The sequence below is a fragment of the Gymnoscopelus braueri genome, assembly GCF_963280865.1.
Source record: "Gymnoscopelus braueri genome assembly, chromosome: 9".
In the NCBI taxonomy this organism is placed as follows: domain Eukaryota; kingdom Metazoa; phylum Chordata; class Actinopteri; order Myctophiformes; family Myctophidae; genus Gymnoscopelus; species Gymnoscopelus braueri.
The window spans coordinates 18137328-18161097 of record NC_137610.1 but is presented as its reverse complement, the minus strand read 5'-3'; the positions used below and the strand labels follow the sequence as shown (position 1 = coordinate 18161097).

At 40.9% G+C, this 23770-nt stretch overlaps 2 protein-coding genes across 3 annotated transcripts; one reads left to right on the top strand and one right to left on the bottom strand.

Annotated features, from left to right (window-relative positions):
• Positions 1–487: 487 nt before the first annotated feature.
• On the bottom strand, positions 488–10325 carry prr5a (proline rich 5a (renal)). Of its 2 annotated transcripts, none has more exons than XM_080436815.1 (11): positions 9979–10325; positions 7236–7363; positions 5391–5516; positions 5198–5278; positions 4286–4334; positions 3962–4019; positions 3765–3856; positions 3310–3450; positions 2762–2897; positions 2336–2611; positions 488–1681 (listed from the first exon to the last, which is right to left on the bottom strand). In XM_080436815.1, exons 2-11 carry the CDS (start codon positions 7361–7363, stop codon positions 1395–1397), a joined length of 1374 nt encoding a protein of 457 aa, XP_080292941.1. In that variant the 5' UTR covers positions 9979–10325; the 3' UTR covers positions 488–1394. The 2 variants fall into 2 exon arrangements, with proteins under 2 accessions (XP_080292941.1, XP_080292942.1); XM_080436816.1 differs by lacking the exon at positions 9979–10325 and adding an exon at positions 8105–8449.
• Positions 10326–12682: 2357 nt separating this feature from the next.
• rad52 (RAD52 homolog, DNA repair protein) lies at positions 12683–17483 on the top strand. The gene is made up of 11 exons (XM_080436814.1): positions 12683–13020; positions 14407–14508; positions 14599–14692; positions 14811–14878; positions 15508–15626; positions 15811–15886; positions 15982–16268; positions 16390–16580; positions 16714–16809; positions 16917–17141; positions 17235–17483. Exons 1-11 carry the CDS (start codon positions 12961–12963, stop codon positions 17294–17296), a joined length of 1380 nt encoding a protein of 459 aa, XP_080292940.1. The 5' UTR covers positions 12683–12960; the 3' UTR covers positions 17297–17483.
• Positions 17484–23770: the final 6287 nt, after the last annotated feature.

The following is a 23770-nucleotide window of genomic DNA, read 5'->3' as shown; positions in this document are numbered from 1 at the left end:
ATTAAATCTATATTAATGTGGCGGTCCTTAACATGAAAATGTTTGAGAAACACTGGTCCAAACAACATCATGAAACAAGCCCAAATAAGCAACTACACTTTAGAAACAAGCCCCAAAAACCCGCAACTATCAATATTTACAAGCAACTTAACAAAACAATAAGTCCAAAGTCGCTTATAATAAGCCGACATGGCAACACTGAGGCCTGGTATTCACAATGACGTCAGACAACTTCCGTAAAAGTGCAAATAGTAACGCTTTCACTTCCGTTTTGTCTTCAAAACAAAAACACAAGTTTGATCAAGGTGTTGCTAAGCGAGAGCAAAAGCTGACGAGCAACACTTTTATTTTGAAGGACAGGCAAATTGTGCCCACCTCCTCATTGACGTGTCCATATTCAGTGTTGCTACTGTAAACTGTAAATTATTTGATCTCAATTTAATTTCATCACGCCCAAAAAATATGTCAGAGAAACCATGCATTACGTGTTATTCAAAGGTATTCATTTATTTAAAGTTTAATGGTCTAGTATAACAAATTAATGGAAATTACAACCTTAGATAAAAACTTCATAGATATAGTAGATTGTCCAAAAAAAAGTACAAAACGTTTGAGGTAAACATCATTGAAAAAGCCATTTAAAAAGCCCTTATCAAAATCACAATTCAATTCAATTTCAGTTAAAAGCTTACTTCACAATATCTAGCCGTCCTAAAAAATGACAACACATTTTTATTTACAAGGTAGTGGTGCCACAAATACAGTGTAATAAGACGACATTCAGTAAAAATGCAAAAACATTTGTCAAATGTAAACAATAAACAATCACCCATTACACTCCTCTTGTAGTAGGCCAAATAGACAAGCAGATGAAAAGGATGTCATGACATTCATGTTTGCACTAAAAAGTTACTTTGTATTAGACTTTTGATGAGCACTGAAATTGAAAACCTTTCAGTCCACATTTTATCATAATGAACACAGCTGTGTTATAAAATCAAAAGACCACAGTAGAGAGAAGGGGGAAAAAGTGTTTTAAGACTAATAAATACCCACACAAAAATTCTATGAAAAGCTATAACGGGTAGATCTAATGCAATGAGAAAACGTGTGTGTTATTTTCTCTTGTAGATTAAAAAGAGGCCCCTCATTGGGAGATGTACACAGCAAAATCCTCAGTCTTAATTTATCCATTTGTAACTCTGAGAGTGTACACACTCAGCACTTACAGTGTATGGAGTGCACTTAAACATAGAATCTGAAAATCCTAAAGATGTTACTGCTGTAACATAGCTGTTAAAAGCTCCTTAATGTTTTGTCCCCCAAATATGAAAGCACAGAGTACAGGGCGTAGGGAGGTAGGGCTGGCTTTACAACCCTGAGGAGAACCCTGTCTAAACAGTGCTCTGTCTGCTCTCGTGTCCATATCCCATAGACTCTGCAGTGTGGGATGGAAAATCAATGAATATCCCGTCCGAGTCTGAGTCTGCAGACACCTGCCCAATTATGGTTTCAGGGCTGGATGATCCACTGGGAGGTGTGGAAGAGGCACCCAATGTGCTCATATCAGTGAGCGTTGTTGTGGCTTCAGTCCCATGAAGCGGTCCTGGGGAGTGAAGAGGAAGGATGGAGGGAGAGGGAAGAGGCAATTCCAGGGCACTTGCTCCTCCTGGTACCATTCCTAGAAAAGAAAGGAAATGGATTCACTGGCTGAACCAGGCCAGCACAGACAAGGAGCAGTGTTTCTCAAATTTTTTATTTATTTCAAAGACCCCTATTTTGGTATGCATTAGGCCAAGGATTAGGAGTGCAACAGTAGTTGAACTAATCAATTTAATTGATTATAAGAAATAATTGATTTTAATATTGGGTGGGGGGTTGAGATTTAGCTTTTTCCCCCAAATTAAAAAAGAGTGCTTGTAGTTGTCCAATAAAGTCAGACTAATTGATTTTATCGTTTATAAAAATGTATTAATTTTTTTTCGTTGATGTTATAAAAAACATGCTTCTCAATTATTCGATTACTCAAAAAAGTCATCGATAGAATAATAATAATCGATCGTTTCAGCCCTACCACGGACCGTCCATAACTCAGAGTTACAGACCTGTATGGGTGCATTTGGTTCAGTAAATTAAATGGGAACCCCCTCAAGGATCCTTGGGGGTCCCCATACCCCACTTTGAGAAACACTGAACAAGAGGAAGAGAAACAGCAGCAAGTCTGTGTCAACATGAATTAAGCTTGTTTACTGCTGGCTCAATGATTTAATTTCAGTCATAACATTAGGATGGACGCATTCATAGAATTGAATCTATTCTGTGAACAATACTCTACCATTGAACTGAGGGCCCACACAGAGCCTGTTGGCAGAGGAGGAGGACAGCTCAGGTCCAGAGGCTAGGTCAGCGTAGGCTAGTCCTTGTTCTTCCAAGCATATGATCTCGCAGGCCGAGTGGCGTCTGATTCCTCCACTCCCAACAGAGCCGGCATCTGGGTCATATTCAGCCACTGGGGTCAGTAAGAGAGGGATATTATAGCTTTTAGATCGGACCACTGGGTTTTTGGATGGCTGATCTGCGGGCTTCGGCCAGCACCACTGTAAACGTTTCTCTGCAAGACAAAGTAGGAAGGAGAGAGGGAGAAATTGTTAGCTGGTTTTAGAGTAGCATTGTATTAGTTATTTATTTACTCGATAAACTAATAAAAAGAGAGGCAGACAGGTTTATGTCTGTCACTTTGGAATGATCTCCTCTGCCTTACCCATCACACAGCATTGAGCCTCACTTCCATCTCCAGAACAGAGTCCATGGGTACCCAGGTAAGGGGAAACCACCTTTTGAACCAGAGATTCCAGTCTCAAGTAGTCTTCATTTGCACCTCGTGATTCATGGACCCCCTACCAACACAATCAAAATCACTTTACTGGTACGTTTGCAAATAATGACGATATATGGGGTTGGCAGGCTTTTCACATGGACTCAATTTAACATATTTACAACAAGTATAAATATTTATATGATAAAGTGCAGCAAAACATAAGACTGCAGACACTGACAGTGATTATCAACGTGGGGTCCGGGGACCCGCAGGTGTCCTTGAGAGAGGACATGGGGTCCCCAGCTAAATGATAGTTGATAACAAAGAACATACAAGGATGGCTATGAGAGTTTCATTATTATCTCTATACCTACAGTACAAAGACTTCTGGACCAAATGACAGACCATATTGGACCAAATTGTGTCTAACAATAAAATAAAAAGAGATTCGGGTCTCACAGATAAAATATCAAATATCAAAATTCACCCACCTGTAGAATGAGCAGCATCTGTGTAACAGAGGGGGGCACACGGGCCCGAGGTCGCGACAGCGCGTCATCTAGGTTTACACTCAGGACTATGGTGTTCCGGAAGTGGAGCAACGCAAGCTGTTTAACAGAGGGCTCCTTACCCTGGACAGACGAGGAAAAGGCAGCGGTATTGAGGGAAAGATTTGACTACACCAAGAACCACTGCAGTGTTAAATCAAAACCACATTAACCCTGGTGTCCCTGTTTTGGAAATGTCATTATATGCACACATTCTTGAAAAGAAATAGCCTAGATTACTTTAATTTATACATGTCAAAAATAGATCTACAAGCTCATCGTGATGCATTGTGAGCCTTTGAATTGGCTATTTTCAAATGACAGTGTCAGGCTTAATTGCTTAACTCTTAGAATGTATAGTAGACAAAGACATCAGATCATAGAAGAGAGGGCATTACCTGGACAGGGTGGAAGATGGCCTGCAGCATTGAGAGAACATCACAAAAGAAGAAATCCCACGTCTCTGCCAGAGAGTCTAATAGCTTCTGGCCTACACAAATAAAAGAGTAAAGCAAAAATGTAAAAGAGACTATTGATTTATACTTGCTGACACTGAGATCCCTTTTGTCCAGATTGTGTCCAATAGTGTTCGTACCTTCATAGAACCTGATTTTGTCTCGTAGAATGACCATGCCCTTAGTCAGCAGCTGATTCTGTGAGACGCAGTGAATATAATCAACTTTATTAAACAGCAATATCAGAGGTACTGTCAGTGGGTGCCACCAGTGCCCACCACAGCAGAAATGATCACAGCACAATGTATTGCAACATGTACTTCTGTCTTATACATCAGTAACTGGTTTCATGTATCTGGAAGATGTGTTCTATTGCTTCTGCTTTGTAGCATTTACAGCTCACTGTCTCCTGAGTGGATAACCATCCTGATCCTATTTCACCCAATATCAAAGGTTTCAGTTACCTGAAGGTATTCCGTGAAGAAGGAGCCCAGCTCAGTTTTCAACAGATGCCTGAGGAAACAAAGATAACCAAGTCACTCTAACACAAAGTGACACATAATTAAGTATCATAAGTGTAAATGCAGATTGTTTGTTTGTCTGATTCTTCTTTCTTTCTTGCTTGTCTTCTTTCTTTTCTGCCTTTGCTTTCTAGTCGCTCCAAAACCTATTACCTACTACCTACCCAATAGGCTTTGTAATGCACATTGTTCACATAATACAGTACATGCAAATATTATCCCAGAAATAGCGGTCAAAACATTAACCAATAATGGCCACAGGTCTCTGACCTCCACATGGCTCCCCCTGTGTGCTAATGTGTTTACTGAGCTATAATAGAAGCTGATGTGATAGAGGTTATGGGTCTAATGTCTGGTCTAGAGAGATAATGAGATATCTGGCATGACCACATGACACATGCACACACAAACAAGCTCATTCACAAGAAAACAGACATTAAGTCAGCTCTGTACACCCAGCGTATAATTATGCTACTTTTAGCACAAAATCACATCAACAGTCAAACATAGCACACATGAACGTTCCCTTGTGTGTGTGTGTGTGTGTGTGTGTGTGTGTGTGTGTGTGTGTGTGTGTGTGTGTGTGTCTGTGTGTGTCTGTGTGTGTGTGTGTGTGTGTGTGTGTGTGTGTGTGTGTGTGTGTGTGCGTGTGTGTGCGTGTGTGTGTGTGTGTGTGTGTGTGTGTGTGTGTGTGTGTGTGTGTGCGCGCGCGTGTGTCTGCGCGCGTGTGTCTGTGTGTGTGTGTGTGTGTTTGTGTGTGCCCCACACACACACACACACACACACACACACACACACACACACACACACACACACACACACGGCGGAGGCGGAGGCTATGTGGTTTTTACATACCGGACACCTTCATTGAGGATGTAGAGTTCGTTATCTGCCAGACCTTTCTTCTGGAAGACAGCGATAACAGCGTTGTGGATGCTGCAACACCACAGACAAAGCAGGCCTGAATCAATATGCTTGGAAGTTCATACTAACGAAGTCAGCCTTAATGATTAATGAATGGTTAATGCTATATATTCATAGGACATACCTGTTCCATGTGGCGTTGGCCCCCGCTCTCTTCTGCTTCTCTCCCCTGTCCTCCGGTGAGCCTTTCTCACTCTTTCCCAGCTCACTGAGGCTGGGAGAGCTCATCAACTTCAGCCGATGCAGAGTCCTCATGTCAGAGATGGAGAGGAGAAGGAGAGAGAGAAAGGGAGAGAAAGATGGAGGATGGGAGAGAAAGAGAGTATGCACTAAGTACTGGACAGGAGAAAGGAGGTCAGGCCAGGCACCAATGTACACACACACACACACACACACACACACACACACACACACACACACACACACACACACACACACACACACACACACACACACACACACACACACACACACACACACACACACACACACACACACACACACACACAGAGGGAAGAACGACAAGAAGGTAGCTTGAGGGGAGAAGGGAACAGAAGCTGTGTGTGTGTGTGTGTGTGTGTGTGTGTGTGTGTGTGTGTGTGTGTGTGTGTGTGTGTGTGTGTGTGTGTGTGTGTGTGTGTGTGTGTGTGAGAGAAAGAGAAAGAGAGAGAGAGAGAGAGAAAGAGTAGAGAGAGAGAGAGTGGGGCAGAGCACAGTGAGAGTACAGTGACAGATAAATAGAGAGAGAAGTAGGACAGAGTGAAGTGTGGTAAGAGAGAGATAGGGTGTTAAGAAAAGGATGGGGCGGAGCCAAGCTGGAAGGTGGGCCACAGTAGTGTCACCATACTGTTTGATAACAATAGCACATCCACTGATACTGCCTGCCCTTCTTCTCTTCACTCTCCTCTCTCTCCCTCTCCTTATGATACAATACAGCCATTGACTCCAACAAATTATTATGCATAACACAGATGCGGAGGGAACTGCTGATCCGGACAAGACTTTGTTCTGCTTGTCATTATAGAGTCAGGGCTGAGGAGGAAGCAGTCTGGACTCTTTAACAACAACTGAACCGGGACAGGAAATAGTGATACAATACAGGACAATAAAGACCATTTTCCTGCTCTTCTATTTTCAACACAGCTGGTGATGTGTGCGGTGCAACAACACAAAACTGACATGCAGCAGCCTTACGGGAGACATCCCATTTCAGCAACAGGATTTGCCTCATTCAGGGGGTTTCTGAATGAGGTGATGCACTCACTATTACCAGTGTACAGTACAGTTGTCATGTGTAAGTTTACTCAGAAAACAAATGTCCCTGTATGAGATGACAGCAGAAATACTGTAGATTGATGCCTCTTGTTCCAGTGGCTGTAGGTGAAAATTAGATCTCTGAACATTACACCAAGCAACGACATGTTCAAACCCACGCAGTCCAGAAACTGTGGACGGCACAACTGTAAACAATAGGCCAATTCAGCGCCCACATACATACAAACACACAAACATGGAAGCACATTTAGGAAGGCATTTTAATTATGAATCTGCAAACATAAGCACACATACACACCCTGAAATCGTTGCTGTCGGGCAGAAACCTCCTATCTCCATACTCTAACTGTTTGTGTTTTTTCGTAAATTAACGCCCTACTTGATCATATTACAGCGTCACACCAAGCATCAAAAGTGGCGGCTTCTACTTTTGCTATTTTTTTTTATTTGAATCCTGAAAAGTATCAGTTTTGGACGTGTGAGGTTTCCACCCGACAGAGACGATATGCATTATAAAATAAGTCCATTGCTAGTCCATCAGGGGATCATTTTCGTTAGGCCACCTCACCCTGTATTACAGAAATATTCAGCTAGTTAATGAAACCTTCTGGGAACAGAGATGCTTGGATTGTTACAACTGCTGATGAATATTTCATATGTTTACGGAATGCTAATCCTAGGAACGGATCCTTACCTCCTGATTGGATGATGGCTGCTGTCCATGTCTGGGCTTGGGGGAGGGGCTGAGAAGGTGGTGAAGTTGAGTGACAGGGGTCGGGGGGAGGGGCGGGAGGCATGCCTCCTCCGGAGCCCGTCAAGCATCTGTCAAAAACAAACAGGAAATGGTGCAAAACTGCTGTGGCTGCCCTGAGATTGTTGAGAGCACTGACAGACATACAGATCATACAAGAGACACAGCAGTTGAAGTGACAAGCATAAAACAGGGGCTTTTAATACTAATCTGCTCAGTCCTATATCATTTCTATAGTATTACATTATTTATAATATTGTATTATTTTTGCCACTGTTGCCAATTGCAGTTGAAGTCAAACAGTGGATTTTGGAGAGTAAGCTATGTAAGTAAGCTATGTAAGCTATGTAAGTCATACTAGTATATCATTTCTATAATATTAATATTCTATACAGTATTGCATTTTCCACCGTTGCTTGCTTATGGAGGCATGTAGACTTGGTCACTCTCGACCTGCTTTATACATGTCAGGTGTGTTGTGATAAGTTGATGTGGCACTATATAAATAAAATGTATTGATAATATGACCATCTGAGCATTTCAGTATACTGTACATTCCTCCCTGTGTAAGTCTGTAACTGTTTTAAACGATTCTGTGTGTTGATTTCTATGGTTGTATTTCTCATGGTGTAATCTCTGCATCATTGTAAACAAGGGTCACCCTCATTGATTTATCAGAGGATGATAAATAAAAGTTGAATGAATGAAGAATAATGAATTTGTCATCTCTCTGACAAGGGGAAAAAAAACTATAAACAACAGATGAAAGAGACGAGAAGAGGAAAATTGCTCAATAAATGAAATTAACTTACGGCCTCTGAGGTTAAAGGTCAGTACACAGACTGAGGAGCCTCTTAGAAGATAGATTCTTCAATTGTCCTACTTTATCCATTAATGTTACTGTGGATTCCTTACACTGCTACAACTATATTGGCTGTTACTCTTATGATTTCAACACTATGGGGAGTAAGCAAACTGTTTTCTCATGAGTTTTTGCAACATGTTTTGCAATAGACCTCGGCTTTCTCTTTCTCTTTCCACATACACAGCTATTACATCAGTTTTGACTTTTGAGGGAATTAATCAAACTGCAAAGGCCACGTAGCCTCGTTCCTCTTGAAACATTACATTATATGTGGGTACTTTTACTCCATTACAACTATTTGAAAACGTTATTTAGGCTATAGTTACTTTGTAGATTTTGGTGGAAATACATGGACCACATCAGCCCTACATTTTTTTGAAAATAACTGACCTATGAATTGAATACCAAGGCCCTCATTGGAAACAAGTCCGCAAGGACTTTTATGAACGGACCTGTTAGACAAAGTATTTTAAATGTAACTGTGCTGTTTTAAATGTTTTGCCTAATAAAATATTCAATCAATCAATCAATCTACAAGCTCACAGAGCTTATAGATCTGCTATTTTCAAAATATGAAAACACTGGGGACACTCTGCATAATGAGTACTTTCTACTTTTGGTACTTTAAGTACATTTTGATACCAAATTACCAATATATTTGTACTTTTACTCAAGTAAATTTTGATTACCAGACTTTTACTTGTAATAGAGTATTTCTACGTTGCAGTATTGATACTTTTACTTAAGTAAAAACTGTGAGTTATTTTCCACCACTGGTGTCTCCCCATAAAGAAAATACACAAGCACCATCAACTGGTCACTGGGGAGAACGACAGTCTGGGTTGTCAGTGCCAACCCCAGACAAAGACAGCAGAAAGCGTGTGTTTATCATTTCCCTGTATAGGTGCCAAAGTAAATGGTCGTGACTCATCTGTTTCCCAGATGGCTACCTTATCCTAAGTTAAAATCACATTAATTTCCGCTCCCTCTTTTTCAAACAGTCATATACACATGCAGACATCGAGAGAGAGAGAGAGAGAGAGAGAGAGAGAGAGAGAGAGAGAGAGAGAGAGAGAGAGAGAGAGAGAGAGAGAGAGAGAGATGCCACGCCAGTCTGGGTATTCTGCTGTTGTTCTTGTTATGGTTTACATTAAGACGACACGTAGTGGAATCGACATCCGTACAATCGACACAAGTTTTCAAATGTCTATTAAAAATATTTTGAAAATAGCAGATCTACAATTGCGACGCATTGTGATCTTATAGATCTGCTATTTTCAAATGGCCGAAATGTATATAGGGTTGAAGTGGATTCTTGATTATAACGCATTTATAGGCCTATCTAGTGGGCCTGATCGACATTGTGCCCCCATTAATATAAATCATAGAACATATTTAAAAAAAACACACACCGCGCATATATGTGGATGTTTTTCTACGTGTGTGTCTATGTGTTTTTCTACGTGTGTGTGTGCTGTAGCACAATAACGCAAGCAGGGTGGGATGTGTAAACAAAACGCGTCGATCGCGCACTACAGTCACACACATGAGCACTTTATAGTTTAAACCTATATACGTTGGCTATTTGAAAATAGCCGATCTATAAGCACACAACGCGTGAGCTTGTAGATCTGCTATTTTCCAAAAAAGCTCTTGAAAAGAAGAAAGTGAAATATCGGGAACACGTTCTAAAAAAAATCATTTCAGATGCGCCGGTCTGCGGAGAAATACATTAATTTGGGCGTCCTTCATCACCATAAATGTTCAGAGTTGCCACATGCGCCGCCAGTCCTCTGTAGTCTGACTGTCTGTGTTACTCACCGTTCCTCCTGATCGTGTTCTTATTCTGGATGAAATGAGCAGATCGTCTCTACCGACGATCAATATTCATCATTTGGCTGCACATCAGTCGTTGTGTGTCCTCTCCTCTTCTTCAGACCACCCAGTCCGACCACACACACACACACACACACACACACACACACACACACACACACACACACACACACACACACACACACACACACACACACACACACACACACACACACAGCGGGGGTGCAGTGGAGAGATGCGCTAGCAGCAGCGACCTACAATACTACATGCGTGGGGAGTCATTCATGGAGCCTAGTGAACCGCATGCTCGCCCCCATGTTGTTTTGACTAGATGCAGCAGACCTGTGTTGTAGTAGTAGACGGACCGCGAGCGTCTACGAGCACACGTGCACGCGCATTATGGTATCTTGACTGTAATAGTCAGAGAGGGTGAAAGGGGTGCGTGGTGTCGTAACGGGTCGATATATAGGCAGGCACACATGTATTTATTTTTGTTTATTTACATTGACATTCACTGTTTCAATCATTTTGGAATGGCAGTCCAATCTATTTTGAATGTCGTTCGTAGCTGTCGGGTGGAAATTCCAATCGATCCAATGTAGTTATTATTTAGTCTCCAAGCTTGGTTCAATAACTTAAAGCTTGGTTTTTGTGTGACACTGTAGTAGCATTAATTTACAGAAATAAAATATAGTATCATGTCAGTATCATACTGACATTATACTGACATTATATTGACATGATACTGACATGATACTGACATGATACTGACTATAATAATACTGTAACTGTAACTGACATGATACTACTATGATACTAACTACTGACTATGATACTGACCATGATACTGACTATGATATAATGACGATGATACTGAAATGATACTGACATGATACTGACCATGATACTGACATGATAGGCCTATAATACTGACCATGATACTGACATGATAGGCCTATAATACTGACCATAATACTGACATGATAGGCCTATAATACTGACCATAATACTGACATGATAGGCCTATAATACTGACCATGATACTGACATGATAGGCCTATAATACGGACCATAATACTGACATGATAGGCCTATAATACTGACCATAATACTGACATGATAGGCCTATAATACTGACCATAATACTGACATGATAGGCCTATAATACGGACCATAATACTGACATGATAGGCCTATAATACTGACCATGATACTGACCATAATACTGACATGATAGGCCTATAATACTGACCATGATACTGACCATGATACTGACATGATACTGACCATAATACTGAAATGATACTGACCATGATACTAACATGATACTGACTATGATATTGACCGTGATACTGACTATGACTAACCATGATACTGAAATGATACTGACCATGATAGACTACTGACCATGATTTCTTCTTTTGTACTTTTTTTTCACTCTTCATACCAGTACCTGTAAGCTGATTGTATGACTTTCTGTATAGTAGTGTGTATATCTGTCTGTCTCAATCATGATTTGTGTGCATGGGGATTTCATCTTAAACAAGCTTAGTGCTCTATGAGACTCCCAGTTTAGTAGACCTTGTATTGTGAATTAGTACTTCCATGTACTGATGTTCTCATGTCTTACTAAATAAAGTACATCAATCAATCAATCAATCAATCAATCAATACTGACTATGATACTGACTATGATACTGACTATGATACTGACATGATACTGACCATGACTAACCACTGTAATAGAGTATTCCTTGCACACACACGCACGCACACGCACACACACACACACGCACGCACGCACGCACGCACGCACGCACGCACGCACGCGCACGCACACACACACACACACACACACACACACACACACACACACACACACACACACACACACACACACACACACACACACACACACACACACACACACACACACACACACACACACACACACACTATATTCAGTGTTTACCAGTCTGTTACTGTTAACCAGTGGAAACACCCGCATTACGGAACTACTTGACTACAGCACACAGCAGGGCAGTGAACCCAGCGTCGCTTGTTTTGTAACCTCGCGTCACCAGTGTTCCCTCCGTGGTGGAAAGCCTGCTGACGCGAGGTTAACTTATTTTGTTGCCTCGTAGAGCCCAGATGAGCGGAGTGCTCCGCCCTGATAATGCTGGTCTTTGGCTCCGCCCAGAGCCTTGTGTTGGACGCAGTGTTGCCATGTCGGCTTATTATAAGCGACTTTGGGCTTCTTTTTCTGTTTTTCTTTAGCTTGTACAAATTGGTAGTTGGGGGGGAGGGCAGTTGTTTGGCCTTGTTTCTAAAGTGTACTTGCTTATGCTGGCTTCCAAACCTTTTAATTATTTAAACCAGTGGTTCTCAAATATTTTCATGAAAATGTTTTGTGCCTGGGAGCATTTGTGTTGTTTGAATGTTTCAAAAAAATATTCCAAATATTCCGCATTTTATTTCAAGAGTTTTTGAAAATACCCGATCTACAAGCTCACAACGTGTTGCATCGCGGCGCGTTGTGAGCTTGTAGATTGGCTATTTTCACGCTCATGCGGCCTAGTTGCTTCTTTTGGGCTAGTTCGACTAGACCTGGTTACTTATTTGTCTCACAACATCTGGCAACACTAGCCTCGATAGGAAATGCCACTTCAAACCAAACACAAAGCGGGAGTGGAGGAGCGATAGATTATAACTCTATGGAGTGGAGGAGCGATATATATTTTAACTCTATGAAGTGGAGGAGGAAGATTGTTGAGATAACTCAATAACAACATTTTCTTTCATAATTTTGTATTTATTTTATTTTTTATAGATTTTTTTTTACGGGAGGGAGTACTGTAGGACACAGCTGAAATGTGTGTTTACGACGAGGCGTATCGAGGCTAAATTTATGCAAACGTGAACCTAATAACAACTGATTGGTTGATACTGTGAGAGAAGTCTGCAAACATGCACCATGATAGAGAGCAGGACGACAAGAGGACCCGGCCAGCCAAGTGCTTTGGACAGGTAGACAGTGGTGTAAAGTAACTAAGTACATCGACTCAAGTACTGTACTTAAGTAACATTTTTAGGTACTTTTACATTACTGGAGTATTTCCAATTTTCAATACTTTTACTTCTACTCCACTACATCTCAGAGGCAAATATTGTACTTTTACTCCACTACAATTATTTGAAAACGTTATGATAACGTAGATCTGCTATTTTCAAAAGATTTTTTACACATTTGAAAACTTGTGAAATGGGACATTTCACAATGAGTAGGCTACTTTATACTTTTGGTACGTTAAGTACATTTTGATATCAATACTTTTGTACTTTTACTCAAGTAAATTTTGAAATCCAGACTTATACTTGTAACAGAGTATACAGAGTATTTCTACATTGCAGTATTGATACTTTTACTTAAAGGTAGGGTAAGTGATATTTTTGGGTTAAAACAAAAAGTATTTTGTTAAAAGGTTAAAGCACTATATTCTGATAGTAATCATTGCTATAGAGTGTTTGTTCAGTAACAGGAGTCTCCCCGTCTCTCCAGCTCTTTAATAAACAGAAAATGCATTTTATGGTAGGTGTCAAAATCTCAGCCAATCAGGAGAAAGTACCCATTTTTAAGCTTCATTTTTATAGTGTTCCAGTTAAAAATTTTCCTGCTCATTTCTTAGTGTCATCACTTCCAATTTCACTTGTTTAATCTATATCCTGATTGAGTTCTCTATCCTGATTGGATAAAATTGGAAATGAAACTGAAACTGAAACGAAAATGCATTTTCTATTTTATAAAGAGCTGGAGAGACATGGAGACTCTTTATATGGACAGGACACTCTATAGTAACGAGCACTATCAGAACATAGACCCATTTTGCAATTATTTGAATAATTGCAAATCACTTACCCTACCTTTAAGTAAAAAATGCGAGTACTATTTCCACCACTGCAGGTAGACCATGGCTACTGTATGGACTTCTGGAATAGAGCCTCACAACTCACTCACAATTTAAATGTGTATACATGTGTGCTTATTGCTGTCAAAGTTACACATGGATCAATTAACACCCACCTATGGTATTTGAAATTAAATGGGGTTCAGGTGTGTTAAAGATCCCTAATGTTGGGAATGTAACTTAATTACATGTTACACCTGTATGCTATTTCTGTCTTCCATAATGTGTGAAGTGAACTTTTACAAGTCGTGCTGTTGTACTGTAATGTTACACCAGCAGTGAATGTCAGATAAGACCAAAGAGTGGATGACTGTCATGCACTTCTTGAGAAAAATGTCTAGTGTCATCCTTTTTGGTGTTGCTGAAAGTAGCACGGAATTTGATCTGCATCCATCCAGATAATATTGTAGATGCAACAGCATCGTCCCTGACTGGACTCTGTTCACAGTACTCTTTCACTGCAGAGGAATACCAGGCAGTCCAGAATGCTCTGCGACAGAAGCTTGGACCAGAGTACATCAGTAGCAGAATGGCTGGAGGAGGCCAGAAGGTAAAATGCATACACACACACTGTTCCTATATCTCTATAGCCCATGTCTGTTGTGCTGACAAACGCTTGAACCAATTTTTTTTTTTACAGGTGTGCTATATTGAAGGGCATCGAGTGATCGGCTTAGCCAATGAGATGTTTGGCTACAATGGCTGGTCTCACTCCATCTCCCAGCAGAGTGTTGGTAAGAAAATTTAAATCTTGCACAATTGGATCTATTCCTGACAGCCAAGGTGCTGTCAGTGTCAAAGTGTTTTGACTCAAAACACTATACTTACAGACCGTGTTTCTGGCCTTTACAGACTTTGTGGACCTTGTCAATGGGAAGTTCTATGTTGGAGTCAGTGCATTTATCAAAGTGCAGTTGAAGGTTAGTTGAATAACCAATTAATAGGCTGTACATTTGGAGATTTCTTTTCATTGTTGAATTTCAAAGGAGAAAGGACCTAAACTAAGCCAAAACACTTAATCCTCCACGCTATGGAGTCCAGCTTAGGTCTTTGTTGTTTTCCTGCTGCTTTGTTTTTTGCAACCAAGCACAGTCTCATGATCAAGACTCAGAATGCAGGAGTTTGAAGTCACGCACCTCGTTCGCTGACCGCCTATCCTGAACTTAACCACACCAAACCCATGCTAAACTTAAAAATGTATAACCTAATGCAAATTATAAAACCTAAAGAAATATATTTTAACTTAACTAAATCTAACCATCTGTAGCACAATGCCTAAATACACCCATTTGACTTAAAAGCTAAATGAAACCTAAATTTGGGTCATTGCGATTGGCTCTAGCCATGGAATGCACATCTTGGCATATCTAGCAGTTTGTGCAATGCATTATGGGTTACTGGTGTTTCTAGAGCCACTACCTTACTTCTATTAAAGCAACAACCCCTTACTTTTGAATATACTTATGTCTTGTAAATTTGGGCAATACTGCTTAATTTATCCTCGAAATATTAGAGTATAAATCAGGATTAAGAGTGTGATCACTTCCAGGATGGGTCGTTCCACGAAGATGTGGGCTACGGAGTGAGCGAGGGACTGAAATCTAAAGCACTGTCACTGGAGAAGGCCAGGAAGGAAGCTGTCACTGATGGACTAAAGCGATCGCTGAAGTATTGTAACACCATTTTGTGATAGTACAGATGGACACAAACACATAATCCCCAGTGTGCAGAATGTTCACAATTTCCCAGAATTTTAAATGCTTACCTGTTTATGTGCGGATTAATAACATGCAGTTTGTCTATAAGCAGACTGAACAAAAGGCCAAGCTGATGTGTGTTTGCTCCCTTTCAGATGCTTTGGCAATGCCCTTGGAAACTGCATCCTGAATAAGGAATACCTCATGGCCATTAACAAAATCCCCAAACAGGTCAAATATATCTCCTCAACTGTCTTGTTTTGTGGTCTTTTGTCACTTAAGTATTATTCTGATGCAGAGTCTCTCCATATCTCTTTCCCGTACAGCCTAATCCTCCTCTGGACCCAGCTAAAACCAAGCGCTCTGACGGTGAACCCTTAGTAGAAAAAGCACGCTTCTCTAGCCTGGCCCGGGATGACAACCCTGGGCCTGCAGTGCAATCTGCCAGGCCTCCCCTGGAGCCCAGAGTCCTCAACCAGAGCCTGTCGGAAGGCCAAAAGGGTGGGAAAGAAGCCAAAGCATCTTTCCATCACACTAATGCTGATCCCATATCATCACCTGTACATTCTGTAGCTCTGGCAGGCATGAAGAAGGAGAATGATATTGGTGTCGGGTAAACAAGGCTGTCTGCAATGGCCCAAGACTGGGTTTAGTTTAGTTCAGTAATAATTGTACAGCTCTCTGACCATCACTAATAATATCTCTCCTCTTTTTTTCCTCCTCCGTCTCTCCAGGCGATCACCAGACTCTGGGGAAGTCTCAGAAACGCACACAGATCCCAAACAACTGAGAAAGCTCAAGCAACAACAGCTCCAGCAGAAGTTCAGGCTAGAGATGGAATCTAAGAAGCTGCATGAAGAAGAGGGAGAATATCAGTTCCAGTCTATGGCTACAGAGGTCACTGTTGCACAGGTACCATGTGATGGTAAGAGGGGAACAACAGTGGTAGGAGAAAACGTTCTTAGCGTCTTGCTATGTTGTCTATCTCTTTGTAAAATGTTATAAATATGAGGTTTCACCTGGCATTGATATTTTTTAATTATAATTATGCCTCGCAGGTCGTGTAAGCCTTCCTGGCCAGGTAGTTGTGCCTAAGTCCAACCACAGTGCCCCAACTGGACAACGTGAACCTTGCAACAGCCACAACTATATAGGTACTTGAAAAAACCACCAGAGGGCTCAAGATACTCCTGATGAAGACACATTCCTATTATCTGTAGCTTTACTGGCTAACCACACTTTGTCTACTTGTTTGCTTTAGCGGATGATCCTGAGTTATGGGATTTCACCCTGGAGGGTATTGACGAGCTAGATGTGCCTGCAGGTGGACATCCTTCTAGAGGCTCCAGGCCAAGTACACCTGCAAATCACCAGATGCAGACACGAAGTCAGACCCCTCAGAGGGGCCCAACAGAAGAGGCCCCGCAACACAGTCGAATTCCAGGAAACCACTCCCAGTATAGACCTCAACTTGAAGCAAAGCCAGGTGAGATAAAAAAAAAAAAGTCCTGTTTGGCAAATGTTTGCCTTTTTCTTATGTTTAGTTTCTGCTTTGCTAATTTAATAAATTTTTTTGCAGGTGAGGCGTTAAGTCCATATAGGCATGGGCAGTGCTTGAAAAAACGCAAATTGGACAGATGAACGCTGGAAATCTGTCTCTTGAATTGTCCTTAAACCAATTTCATAATTTAGACAGAATTTTGATTTATTTGTTTGAATGAGTACATGTAACATTTACATAGCAATTCATGTCATTTATTCTGTAAATGTGTTGACATGCATGGTTTTGTAAAAAAATAAATGGAACCGTGTCTGGTGTAGAATTGTTTGGAATAACTTTAAAATGTTTACATAAAGAGCAGTTACAAATCATGTATTTCCTTACTGCACCTAATCAAGAACATTGTCAGCTTTACACCAATGCCGGGGCCTATTACACGAAAGGAGAATTAAATAAGCCTGGATTTAAGTTAAATCCGGTCCGTACAGCCTGGGGCCTGTTCCTCAAAAGGTGAATTAGAGCTAAAGCCTGGCTTTAACCCCTATCCTGGCTTAATTTAGCCAGGATTAGGGCTGAATCGGTTCCTAGAAAGCTGAATTATCTTGAAGATTAGTTTAGCCAGTTCACCCTGGCTAAGTTTAGCCATGACCCGATTCCACGAAAGAGAATTTAAGCAAGCCTACCTTAGTTACCATGGCAATTTAGCTGTGAAGTTAGCCTGCTCAGGCTAACAGCCAAGCTTACTTAATCCAGTGCCTTGTTCAAGTTTTTCCACAGTTAATTCAAAACATGTGTTTGTATATGGACTCATTTTAATGACCCTGCATTCAAATAAAATGAAATAAATACAATAAGATATAATCAAATTAATTATATTACTGAAATAGTGTGTGACCATGAATCATAATCATAATTGTTTCACAATGACTCATGTGATATGTAATTGTCACTCTGTTATAGTTAACACTATAGTTCATATTGTTGTTAGATGTTTGATAATATATTAAAAAAAAATAAAAAATATTATAAAAAATGTCTAACACATACATACACACATATATATATATATATATACATTTAAATATATATATAAATGATTAGTTACGGGTTTAAAGGAGCCTCTTTGTAAGTCAATAAGGAGCATATTTTAAATTATCAATTTCTAGTCAATGGAGAAATTATTTTTTATTTCTTGATTTCTTTTTATTATCATGATGGCAAGGTAACTACACAACCCAAATCTCTACCAAGTGGTCTTGCAAATGTGGGGTTATTGCGTGTCTCGTCCCGTCCCCCGCTCATCCCGTCGCGGTCAACCCCCCCTTCCCCCCCCCCCCCGTCCCGTGCGTCCCGTTGCGGCCCCCGTCGCAGTACACCGCCCCCCCCCCCCCCCCCCGTCCCGTCCCGTCCGTACGTCCTGTTGCCCGTCCGTCGCACACACACACACACACACACACACACACACACACACACACACACACACACACACACACACACACACACACACACACTCTGTGTGTGCTTGCAATACTTTGCCACGCTTTCTCCCTGGATCTATTTATTGCGGTCGCGTTTCCTTTCTTGCTTAAATACATTTTACTTGCTTGTATGATTTCATGAGCTGCTGCAGTGCTGCTGTTCAGCCACAGAGAAGAACGCTGCTCTGGTTTTGGACTCCATGATTGGTCAAGTTCAAGGATTCTGCTATCGACTTTCATGGTCTTTTATAGAAATACGTGAAGCCTGGCTTCATTATCCTGGCTCGACACAGCCTGGCTTGACAAGGTCTAGCTCGACAAAGTCGCTCCTTTTCAGCCTGGCTTGGCGTTCATGGAACGTAATAAACCAGGGGCCTGTTCCTCGAAAGGTGAATTAAATAAGCCTGGCCTTAAGTCAAATCCAGGCTTGACAAAGTCGGGTCCGTATAGCCTGGTTTATTCGGTTCCTGGAACGCCAAGCCAGGCTGTGTCGAGCCAGGATGGCAACGGGAAGCCAGGATGGTAAAGCCAGGCTTCACGTATTCCTATTAGTGGGATAGCTTAACAAGATAATCGAAACAAAGCAGATAAAAGCGCCACATTTTTTATGAGGCTTCTTTAGGACCTACTGATGGATTCTAGCCTTGGGTACCAAACTTTATTTTGAAAAGTATCCATACAATTATCCATATCAATATCCATTAAAAAAAACAGGCCGATTCACTTTTTGGCCTATAACTCTTGAACCGTAGGTCATGGCATCAAAAGTCTTTTTTTCCTGGACTCCTTGGATCATGACGCAACTTCCCATATAGGTCCCGCCCCTTTTCCGATTTCAAGATTTTACGCCATTTTGCGTTATCTTCAAAACACATATTTTGCTATTTTTTTAATGGATATTGATATGGATAATTGTATGGATACTTTTCAAAATAAAGTTTGGTACCCAAGGCTAGAATCCATCAGTAGGTCCTAAAGAAGCCTCATAAAAAATGTGGCGCTTTTATCCGCTTCGTTTCAATAATGTAAAAAAAATGGGGTTAAGCTTCTACACCAGCGCTACTCAACCCGCGGCCCGGGTTTTTTTTTTTTTTTTTTTAAGCACAGGATAAAAATATACATTTCCGTTCAAATATATGGGTTGCTAAAACGTTTTTAAAAAACAAACAGACAGACATACATACAGGTGCGTCAATTGTTACAGGTATAATGCATAGTTTTCTATGCATTTCGGGTTTTTGGGGGGGTTTGACCCCCAAAATTTTCCGGCCGCGAACAAAAGGAACAAAAGGTTTCTCAATGGTTTATTGTAGTATCAGGTGTACTTAATAACATATCAAAAGTCTACCAAAATCGGACCACTAGAAATGTAAAATTTTCAAGATGGCCACCGCCAGTTCCTTAAAAGACCATTACTACTCCATTATTTATCCTAGGCAAGTAATTTTGGTGTCTAACCCTATGTTTTGGTGATCTAGGAATCCAATTAGCTTATATAAATTATAGTGAAGTGATTATAAGTACAATTATGTATTGATAAGTACAATTATGTATTAAAAAATTGGTTATAAGGGTATTTATGTAAAGAATTAAGAAACTTGTCGTGACATAATGCCCAGCATTGGTGATTTTACTTATAATTCAAATTCTGTTGAAGCTTTCAACAATTTATTTTGGGAATAAATGCATTATTACTGCGTGGTACTGTGAAATTAGTCAAAACAGGGCCGCCGCGTGAAGGCTCAGTACCGCTAAACCCTATTTTTTTTAAAACGTTTTTCTTTCATGCTTTTGTATTTTACTTAGAAGTTCTGCCCGCTACGCGGGCAGAATTCTAGTACCCCCCTAACCCCCCCAAAGAAAATGTCGTTTGGGGGTACAAAATCATGGGATAAAAAAAAATTAAAAAAAAGTACTGTACTGTACTGTACTGTACGGTCTGTACTGTACTGTACGGTCTCTACTGTACTGTACTGTACGGTCTGTACTGTACTGTACGGTCTCTACTGTACTGTACTGTACTGTACTGTACTGTACGGTCTGTACTGTACGGTCTGTACTGTACTGTACTGTACTGTACGGTCTGTACTGTACTGTACTGTACTGTACGGTCTGTACTGTACGGTCTGTACTGTACTGTACTGTACGTACTGTACTGTACTGTACTGTACTGTACTGTCTGTACTGTACTGTACTGTACTGTACGGTCTGTACTGTACTGTACTGTACTGTACTGTACTGTACTGTACTGTACGGTCTGTACTGTACTGTACGGTCTGTACTGTACTGTACTGTACGGTCTGTACTGTACTGTACTGTACGGTCTGTACTGTACTGTACTGTACTGTACTGTACAAAGCGCAAAACGAAAGCGAAACCTAACTGCAGCATGCAAACCGAAAGCGAAACCTAACTGCATCATGCAAACCAAAAGCGAAACCTAACATGCAACTGACACCGGTGACTGATTTTTTCCCCGCTTTCAGCCAGTCTGCGGATTGTAGTATAGATATTGTTTTTGTATTTTTCTCACAATTCAGTCCGTATTGTCTGCTACTACACCGTTATGTTTGGCAAGCAGTTTTGCAATTACAGTAGACCATATGCAGGAGGCTTTCTGGGGCAGCAGTTTTATTGGTCATAACTGGCACAAAGTGATTGTCCTCCAATCTCCATCCCCAATCCACCGGATTCATGTCACTCTCCATTTCAGTCCACACCATGATCTGGTAATAAACTCTTTGGCAGTGATATTTAGTCAAGGACTCTGTTGGAGGGAGATGTTCTGGGTTGACAAATGATTTGGCAGACACAATTTTCTTGCTAAGAAGTTTGTAGCGCAAAGATGAAAGTGAATCTGTATTCTTGCCACCAAACATAACTGCCATTGCCTTGCTCCCAAGGTCCTCTACCACATTTTTTGCTTGATTTGGGAGCAGATTTGGGAGCAGAAACCCATTCACCATATTGGTGTATGGTAAAGTCAGCATAGGACTGTGCAATGACACCATAACTGTCACCCATTTTCCATGGCAAGCGATGAATCAGGGAGCCACCATCAAGGACATACTGTTCAGTTGGTGGGATAGAATCCAGTATAGTTTTCTTTGATTCCTCGCTTGACAGTTCAGTCACTGCCTGAGCTAGTTGGGGTTTGTCAGCCTTACGGAATATTTATTTGGCTTCAAACAGGGCTGCAGGGAATGGGCTGAGCTCATAGGTCATTACATCTTCCAGTGAAAGGTCTCCGGTTTTTGACATAATCAGAAATCGTTGGAACAACAGACCAGGATCAATGGTTCGGTCTTTGGTAACTTTGATGCTAGACTCATCTGCAAGGGTTTTTGCCCGGTCTTTGCGTTTGAATGAGATCCCAAAAATGGGCTTTCCAACATTTTTTTCAATGAACTCATTCCCAACAGTCTCAAACTCATGAATATTCACGTCTTCTTTGGCGACTACACCAGTCACAATGTTTCTCAGAGATGGGTCTAGAGAGAATGGTTTAAAAGTGCCACGTTTTTCTTTGATCTTTTCCTGGTCAGCGTGATCTCGTTTCATCCTGGAATCTGTGGATTCTCTGTGTTGCTCACTGGTCGTGTAGATGAGATCATTGAATTCCTGCATGGCATTGTTGTACTAGTTAACTTGAAATGGGAGACCATTTCAAAGGGTTTTAATAGAGTCACAAACTAAATATTGGAATTCACAATTATCTAATTGTATCTCTGCAATTTGGACAAGTCCAATGGATTCCTAGGCCCCAAAAACATACGGTTAGACACAAAAAGTACTTGTCTAGGATAAATAATGAAGGAGTTAGGCTGTTTTAATGATTTTTTGGGCATCGTGGACGCCATCTTGAAAATAACACCTTTCCAGTGATCAAACTTTGGTAGACTTTTAGTATGTTATTCAGGACACCACATACTACAGAAAACAGTTGAGAAACCTTTTGTTCCAATTTTTTTTGGGTAAGGTGCTTTTTTTTCATATATGCACCCGCCTAATAGGTGTCTGCCACTGGACATACACACAACACAAAATAAACTGGTACAGTGAAAAGAATATGATGTCAAAATGTACATTTTCTTGTGTGTTACTAAATCGAAAAATCCAAAATAGGACCGTCATTTTTATGGCGGCCCCTTGGACTTTTGGTATTTTGCTGAGTGGCCCCTGAGCCATCTTAAGTTGAGTAGCCCTGTTCTACACTATATAAAAGACCATGAAAGTCGATAGCAGAATCCTTGAACTTGACCAATCATGGAGCCCAAAACCAGAGCGGCGTTCGTCTCTGTGGCTGAACAGCAGCACTGCAGCGGCTCATGGAACAGTGCCGTTCCAAGGAATTACATTTAGGGCAGGCGAGATCCCCCCCCCACCCCCCCCCCTACGAAAGAGGGGCGGTGGGGGCGGCTGAACTATAGTGTTAACAGAGTGACAATGACATATCACAATTATGATTCATGGTCACACTTTATTTCAGTAATATAATTAAATTGATTATATCTTATTGTATTTATTTCATTTTATTTGAATGCAGGGTCATTAAAATGAGTCCATATACAAACACATGTGTTGAATTAACTGTGGAAAAACTTGAAGAACAAGGCACTGGATTAAGTAAGCTTGGCTGTTAGCCTGGTCCCAGGCTAACTTCACTGCTAAACTTCCATGGTAACTAAGGTAGGATTGCGTAAATATTCTTTCGTGAAATCGAGTCATGGATAAACTTATCCAGTGTGCTCTGGCTAAAATAATCTGGCAAGATAATTCAGTTTTCATGAAACCGATTCATCGCTAATCCTGGCTAAATTAAGCCAGGATAGGTGTTAAATCAAATTAACCCCTAATTCTGCTTTCGCGAAATAGGCCCCAGATGTATTCCCTTACTGCACACAAATCTCACCCCAATGCAGATGTATTCCCTTACTGCACACAAATCTCACCCTTCACTAGACAAAATACTTAGCCTCGATTAGTTGGAATTATGTAGAACTGCAACAAAGTACTGGAGACATCCTTCAAAAGTACCCTCCATCCAGGCTATGCTTTGAAAGATTTTGCTAATTGGTACTAATGTAATTTGAAACAGTGGGACAATCTAAATGTGGGAAGGTATTTAAAGACCAA

Coding starts and splice junctions, on each gene's coding strand:
- rad52 (XM_080436814.1), top strand. CDS start 12,961: ATGCACCATGATAGAGAGCAGGACGACAAGAGGACCCGGCCAGCCAAG. Junction 14,509..14,598: donor TGGCTGGAGGAGGCCAGAAG/GTAAAATGCATA, acceptor TTTTTTTTACAG/GTGTGCTATATTGAAGGGCA. Junction 17,142..17,234: donor TCAACTTGAAGCAAAGCCAG/GTGAGATAAAAA, acceptor ATTTTTTTGCAG/GTGAGGCGTTAAGTCCATAT.
- prr5a (XM_080436815.1), bottom strand. CDS start 7,363: ATGCTTGACGGGCTCCGGAGGAGGCATGCCTCCCGCCCCTCCCCCCGA. Junction 3,857..3,961: donor CAAAATCAGGTTCTATGAAG/GTACGAACACTA, acceptor TTATTTGTGTAG/GCCAGAAGCTATTAGACTCT. Junction 3,451..3,764: donor CCATCTTCCACCCTGTCCAG/GTAATGCCCTCT, acceptor TCGTCTGTCCAG/GGTAAGGAGCCCTCTGTTAA.